At 38.9% G+C, this 8,323-nt stretch overlaps 1 protein-coding gene across 1 annotated transcript; it reads left to right on the plus strand.

The window, feature by feature from the left end:
• Window positions 1-7,314: 7,314 nt before the first annotated feature.
• On the plus strand, window positions 7,315-8,031 carry LOC110683856 (uncharacterized mitochondrial protein AtMg00810-like). Its single transcript, XM_021860264.1, has one exon. It carries the CDS (start codon window positions 7,315-7,317, stop codon window positions 8,029-8,031), a length of 717 nt encoding a protein of 238 aa, XP_021715956.1.
• Window positions 8,032-8,323: the final 292 nt, after the last annotated feature.

An 8,323-nucleotide genomic window follows, 5' to 3' on the forward strand; every position in this document is an offset into this window, starting at 1 on the left:
TCTTTTTATTATATAAAATATTATTTCATATCTTTTACTTTTTGATCTGGCTGAATTCTAGATATAAATTAAGATTAAAAAAATTCAATTTCTTTTAAATATATGAGGATTATTTTTTGGTTAATTTTGATTTAACATTATAATTCATTATAAAATATTGCAAAAAACTTAATCTAAATAAAATAAAATGTAAACCAATGACAAATTAAAAGTTACCCATTAAGAGGTTAAAGTTACTATAAAATAAGTTAAATAAGTTAAAGTTTCCCTCAAACTAACTGTCTTACAATAAATTTAACGTAAATATGTGATTTAAAAAAAAACGTACATCTGCCTTACATGACTTATTGTGTACCCAATGAAATAAGGCAAAATTGGCTGCAACAGCATGAACTTTTAATACGTAGTAAGTTGCACTCAGCAGGACGAACTTTGACTAGTAGCTCAAACAGCACGATATATCACATAAGGTGCACGAAACATCATAAATGAAAATGAGATTCCCCTGGAAACAACCCATATGTAATATTTTATTATTTTTCTTTTTTATTAATTTCAAAATGCGATTATATTAGGCTTTGTTGTAAAAATAAAAATAAAAAAAATACAATGTAATTAGTATCTAAGAAGTCAAGTGCTTCTTTCTTTATTATTTCACTTAGCTACCTTCCCACACCTACCCACATCCAGTTATACATCCCAATTATAATATAAAATAAAATAAAAAACCCTCAAATGGATGAAGAACACCATTGATAAGCGAAGAAAAAGATCCAATCGAAGTGAAATCACGCAAACGTCATCCTTATACTGGTAAGTTCACGAACCCAAAAAGCTCGAGCTCAACTTAATGTTCATCGTTTAGGAAGAAGGCAAACAACAACAACAACAACAACAGCAATAATGAAAAATTGGAAGCGCAATTGAAGCAAATGAAGAACAAGTTGATTGTTGAAGAGGACATTCAAGGTTTAGATAGGAGAAAACTTGTGGAGCTGCAAATGGAGCTAAAGTTTGTAAAAGCACAAAATGAAGTTAAAGTCTGTAAAAGTTGCAAATGGAGCTAAAGTCTATAAAAGCTCAAACCTCACATTGTCATCACTTCTCTTTACTCACCAAGATATGATGATATCATTGAGTAGTGATCAAACAAATTACCATGCAATAGCCTATGAGCAATTGTTTTCATCCTGTAACAGTTCCACTTTGACAAAAACCTCATCATCACATCTTTCTCCAACTCTTTTCTTGGCCAGTTTGGATTGTCCTTGTACTTTTGCAAGTATTCCCAAGCAAACCAACTTTCCTTAACTTGTAGGTTTTCATAATCAGCTCTATTACACGTGTGGATAGGATTACATGATTTTACATGGAAAGATTTACGTTGACGGTTGACCATCCCAAAAAGCATATAGCTTCCAATCACAACCTTTTTTGCACTTAGCCTCTAATTTCTTGTTACTCTCAGATCTTATCCATCTAAATATATAACTAGCATACACATCATATCTATCTACCATGTCCTAAAAGTGTTGAGGAGAATTGAATTTTATGCCAACTTGCCACACAAGCCTTTTGAAATCCGTGTTGTTGTTTACAACCTTAGTTACATTCCTATGTAAAATACCCTCATCCATGTCACTCCCCACATTCGAATCAGGGATTACATCATCATATTCATCATCATCATCATCATCATAATCACTTTCCCACCCACAAGATAAAGGCAAGCTCAGGTTATCTTTCACTTTAGAAGTACTAGATACATGATCAATCTTCTTACTCTTACTCTCTTTTAACTTTCTAACAGACTCAACATGTTCCTCATCATCACTACAACTACTATTTTCAATCTCATAGTTTACATCTTCAATATCATCATTGTCCTCAATTGAGTCACTAAGTTCAAGCTCACCCTCATCATCCTCTGTTTCAATCCCACCATATAGCCATTAAACAAAGAAATTGGATGAGGCATGACCAATTGGAATACAGTATGAAATCTACCTTTCCAAATATGCCAAAGTGCTACAACAAAAATAGTTTTCCAATTAACCGAGTGAGAAAGATTATATTGAACACACCCCTCCCAATTTGTATTGAAAAAAGTAACACAATTAAATTAAAGTCCTTGTCCAATTTATTACCACCAAAAATTCTAGACCAAAGGACTATAGTATTAATGCAATTTCTAAAAAGATGAAGGTGACTCTCATTATCCACAAAGGGGGCTAAGATAATTCATTCTATATGCTAACACGGAAGCTACTAGCAGTATTTGGTGGCTAAGGTTCCAGGAAGATTATAGTACATACTTGAATAATGTTATATACAATTTCGTTAAAACATTTTTGGAGCTAACCATTACGCTAACGTAGCTAAGATAGCAGGGGTAAGCAAATATAGCTACATTTGATTCAAGTAACTTACCTTTTCCTCTCATAGAACTTTTCTCAATGACACTTCAAACCTATAGAAACAGAAATCTCTTGCTTTCATTGTTTTAATCTCTCCCCTTGTGGTAATACTTCTTGCACATTTCACCCAACTAAAATAATCTACATAAAAATAAATAACAAGAGAATATTAAAAACAAAATCATTTATCAAGTTTGAAAATAAATATATAAACAAATAAAATTTAGGTTAAATACAAATGATTTGACGTAATTTGTTAATATACAAATAGTTTTAATATTATTTGTTTTATAACCAAAATTATACAAGTTACTATTGTCATAGTGTTAGGGCCTATATTTAGGGTGTAGATTATATAGATAACGGGCCTAGTTCATGAGCTCTAATCTCTTGCATATATACACTACTCATATTGTAATACAAACTACGGAAAATCATTTCCTGACATGGTATCGGAGTCAATCAATTTCTAAAAATTCCTGGTTCGAATTTCTAATTCGATTTTTTGCTTCGAACATCTAGTCTCTAATTTTTTTTGTGGTTGCCTCGAGTGGTATTCTTTGGACCCTAATTTCTGTTCTACTGCTTCGAATTCCTTAGCTTCTCATTGATCGATACTAGTGAATTACCCTACTACTATGACTTCTTCTATTACTCCTAAACGCAAGTCGAATCTCTATTGCACTTGATGTAATCGTACGGGTTACAATTACGATGGTTGTTTTCTTGTTCATGGCTTACCCGAATGGTGGCTGAAAAAATATGGTAACCAATCCAAACCTGATGCTTCTACTCTACATGCTGCCTCTATGTCGCAAGTCTTGCCTTGTGGTTCTGCTTCTACTCTTCTGCTCGCTGCTACTGATGCGCTACCTGCTGCTGTGCTTGCTCTGCCTTCTGCCCTGCCTGGTGCTATTATACAGCCTGTTGGCTCGTCTCTCGCAGCTGATTCTGCCTCGGCTTCTGTCTCTACTGTTGGTGGTGGTTCTGCCACCCATTCTTCTGCCCCGTATGCTATTGCCTACACTAATGTGGTGTCTGCTGTTATACCGGTTCATGCTATGGCAGCAACTTTCTCCACTGCTTCCTCGTCACCCATGAGGGTTGGTGATTATTGTTCTTCATCTTGGATTATTGACATAGGTCCCTCTCATCATGTAACGGGTGACGAGTCCTCTCTAATTGACATTCAATCTATTCATCCATGCCCCGTTGGTCTTCCCGACGGAGCTCAAGCCTTTGCTATAAAGGAGGGTCATGTTTTCCTGGCGGATGGAATTATTCTTGAACATGTGTTATATGTTCCTCAATTACATTGCAATTTGATATCGGTCTCAAAATTAATTGATGACTCTCTTTGTTATGTATGATTCACTAATTCTTTATGTGCTATACAGGATCAAATTTCGGGGAGCCTGATTGGTGGCGGTGAACGAATAGATGGACTCTACTATTTCCGGCGTCTCCCAAAAGTATGTGCGATCACGAGTTCGGAGGTCTCAACATTTGAGTTGTGGCATCGTCGTTTGGGGCATCCGTCGGAGAAAATTGTCAAATTGCTTCCTGCTATTCGAGGTAAAACTAGTACTAAGTGTTTACATAAAGCTTGTGAAATTTGTCCTCTAGCTAAACAAACCTGAGACAGTTTTCCGGATAGTGATAGTCGTGCTAGTTGTATTCTTGAAATGATACATTGTGATTTGTGGGGACCATATAAGACGGCTTCTACTTGTGGTGCTCATTATTTTTTGACGATTGTTGATGATTTTTCCCGTGGTGTTTGGGTTTACTTATTAAATGACAAAACTGAAGTTTATTCTTCTTTTTTCTCTTTCTTTGCTATGGTTAAATGTCAATTTTATGTCAACGTTAAATGTGTGCGGAGTGACAATGGCACATAATTCAAACCCATGATCCCATATTTTACTGAAAATGGCATTCCTTTTCAAAACCTCTTGTGTCGGCACACCTCAACAAAATGGTCGGGTAGAGCGTAAGCATCAACATATTTTGAATGTGAGTAGAGCATTGATGTTTCAAGGGAATTTGCCGATTGAGGTTTGGGGTGAATGTGTTCTTAGTGCAGTGTATTTAATTAACCGCACTACATCTCGTCTACTTGACAATCAAACTCCATTTGAAATTTTCTTTGGCAAAGAGCTTCATTATGATGAATTACGTGTCTTTGGGTGCCTTTGTTTTGCTCATAAACAAAAAGCAAATGGTGACAAGTTTGCTCCTAGGAATCGAAAGTGTGTTTTTCTTGGCTATCCACATGGGAAAAAAGGGTGGAAATTATATGATTTTGAGATGGGTGATATTTTTGTGTCACGTGATGTGCGATTTCATGAGACAGAATTTCCATTTGATACACAAAAGCAGTCCGAAAATACAGAACACAAAAATGACTTGATTCGAATTTCTTGGATGACTTGGAGCATGTTTTGGAGGTGGGTGAGACCTCCCTTGACCACGATATTTCTCAAGAACAATCTCCCATCCCTTATGCTCAATTAGACGCTGCCAATGCTACTTCTAGCAGGCTGGATCGCAGCCCACCTGCACTGTCTGCCACTGATCGCAACCATGCTGCGGTTGCCCCTATTTCTGCTTCTGCCTGCACCTCTACCACCGCTTCCGCTACTGCCTGCACCTCTGCCACAGCTGCCCCCACCTCTGCCAGCACAGCTGGAGTTGCTGCCAGCTAGGGCTGTGCACTGGTCCAAAACCGAACCGGACCGGAACCCGGAATCGGATTTTTTGGGGGACCAGGACCGGACCGTAATCAATAGGTCCGGGTTCCGGTCCAGACCTGTTTATTCCGGTCCGGTCCGGTTTTGGACCGAAATGGACTGGTTACATTATTTTTTTATTTTTCTTTTTCATTTTAGTATCTTAATATATACATACATTTTTAATGTCTTGTTTTTGTTTGCATGTTTTCCTATTTTTCACCTAAAATTTATAAATTACAAGTTTGTACCTAAATTTTTAGAAATTTAAACATAAATTTAAAAATTTAACCCAAAAAATTACAAAAATACACATTCCGGTCCTTTCCGGTATATTTCGGTTTTTACCCGGACCGGAAACCCGGAATCCCCAATTTGTGAGGACCGAAGACCGGTCCGGGCCTGTCCGGTCCAATTCCGGTCCGGGCGGTTTTTTGGTCCAGGTCCATTTCTGCACACCCCTACTGCCAGCACTGGTGCTGCCTCGGACAGCAGCCCCATGGCTGGTTTGAGCCTCTCTTCTTCTTCTTCTTCTATTAATTTGGGTCGTGGTCAGCGTGATCGACATCCTTCGGGTTGGCATCGTGACTATGTTGCACATAATATATCTCTTTCGAGTCCATCTATCACTCCAAGTTCACCTCCTCATCCGAGCTCCTCAGGTACTCCCTATTCTTTAGCACATTTTGTGAATTGTGATAAATTTTCTGGGCGACACCGTGTGTTTATTGCAGCTATTGATATGGTGGTTGAGCCGCGTAATTTCAAAGAGGCAATGCAAGATGAGGGGTGGAAAGAGGCAATGCAAAAAGAAATTGATGCATTGGAAAATAATGGTACATGGGTGCTTGAAAAATTACCTCCGGGTAAGAAAGTTCTTGGATGTAGATGGGTTTACTAGGTCAAGCTTAACTCTGACGGCACACTTGAGCGATTGAAGGCTCGTCTGGTTATATTTGGTAATCATCAGGTTGAGGGTATTGATTATACAGAGACTTTTGCTCCATTTGCTAAAATGGTAACAGTTCATGCTTTTCTTGCTGTTGTTGCTAGGGGTGTATATAAATAGGACCGGACCTGAAAATCGACCTGATCCAGACTTGTTGGGACCGGACCTGACCCGGACCTGTAGATTCAGGTCCGGTCCCGGTCCTTGGAATTCAAGGTTTCCGGTCCCGGTCCGGATCAGGTCCAAAACCGGGGTTTTCAGGTCTGGACCTGAAACCCGGTAAAATTGAGTTTTTTTTTTTAAATAAAAATAAAAACAGCTTTTTTTTTTTCAAATATCAATTTGATTTCTAACCATACTCCCTCACTCTCTAACTCTCTCAGCCGACACCCTCTCAAGGCCTTAATCTCGCACGCTGCACACCCTGCCTCGGCTGCACGCTTCCCTTAGGCGACCACCAGACACTAGGCGCCCACCGCAAAACCCCCCTGCATATTGCATCAGCCACCACGCGCGAACTCCACGGTAACCAGATCACACGATTGCAGAAACCATGGCCACCGCGGCTCCAAATCGAACGTAACCAACGACCGCAACCACCAGATCGAACGCGTAGCTCTAGCGATTGCGAGATTCGCGACCACGAGAACGCATGATTTCAACGACCAACGATCACCATATATGGGCTTAAAGGTCTTGTGCAGTGGTTCCTGCTAAGAGTGTTACCTGCTTCCTATTGTTTTTTTTCTTTTATTTTTTGTTTTAATTTCTAGGTTGCATTTGAAATTATATTTTTTTTTAAAGAAGAATCTAAAACTGAAATTAATATTAAACATCATTATAAAGCTGTTGAATTTGTTTAACATGTATTTTTTTAATTTTCAAATTGATTTTTTTAAGTAAAAAAAAAAAGAAAGAAAAAGGTCCAATCAGGTCCAAAACCGGACTGGACCTGTTTTTTCCAGGTCTGGTTTGGAAGCGGACCTGTTGATTCAGGTCCGGTCCCCGGTCCTCGAAAAATAGAGATTCAGGTCCCGGTCTCAACATGTCCGATCCAGGTCCGGTCCGGTTTTGGACCGGTGTACAGCCCTAGTTGCTGCTGTAAAGTATTGGGAATTGCATTAGATGGATGTCCACAATGCATTCCTTCATGGTGATCTTGATGAGGAAGTTTATATGAAGCCTCCCCCATAGGTTTCATGTCTCTCAACCTGGTATGGTGTGTCGCCTTCGAAAGTCGTTGTACGGACTTTGCCAAGAACCGCGTTGTTGGTTCTCTAAGTTATCCACATCTCTGAAAAGGTACGGATTTTTGCAATCGTACTCTGATTACTCTCATTTTACTCTGCAAACTGGGTCTATTCAACTTATTGTTCTGGTGTATGATGATGACTTAATAATATCTGGCAATGATTCTTCTACAATTGCAACATTCAAATCTTATTTGAGTGATTGTTTTCATATGAAAGATTTGGGTGTGTTGAAGTATTTTCTTGGCATTGAGGTTGCACGGAGTCCGGAAGGCATATTTTTATGTCAACGGAAGTACACACTTGATATTATTGCAGAGCCTGGCTTGCTAGGGGCACGTCCGGCAAGTACTCCTATTGAGCAGAATCATACTCTAGCAAAATTCGAGTCCTCTATTCTTTCTGATCCGGAAATGTATCGGCGACTTATGGGTCGTTTGATTTATTTGTCTTTTACTCGACCTGATTTGGCTTATGCGGTGCATATCTTATCTCAATTTATGCAACAACCGCGACAGGATCATTGGGAGGCCGCCCTTCGTACGGTGCGATACTTGAAAGGATGTCCTGGTCAGGGGATCTTATTTAGTTCAGATTGTGATTTACATATTACTGATTGGTGTGATTCGGATTGGGTTAGTTGCCCTTTGACAAGGCGATCTATTTCTGGTTGGTTAGTGTAGGGAATAGATTTCAAGCATTATTCCCCTAGCTTGAACCCCATTGTGTTCATACACTAAAGTACGGTGGCGTCTAAAAGGAAAGAAGATAGAGTAAAAGAGTCGCCAACAAGTGTTTTTTAGGAACTTGTAAACCGTTCACGAGGTGAAGGTTACACCCCTTAACGATCCAAGAGATCGTCAACTCCATAAGGTCTAGAGCCAAATAAGGGTTTGGGGATGAAGGTACAAATCCAACCTAAAAGAGATTGAACCTGCCCTAATAATAGGCCTCTACTTTATTCTGATCGTATTC

Source organism: Chenopodium quinoa, unplaced genomic scaffold (genome assembly GCF_001683475.1).
Source record: "Chenopodium quinoa cultivar QQ74 unplaced genomic scaffold, ASM168347v1, whole genome shotgun sequence".
NCBI lineage: Eukaryota > Viridiplantae > Streptophyta > Magnoliopsida > Caryophyllales > Amaranthaceae > Chenopodium > Chenopodium quinoa.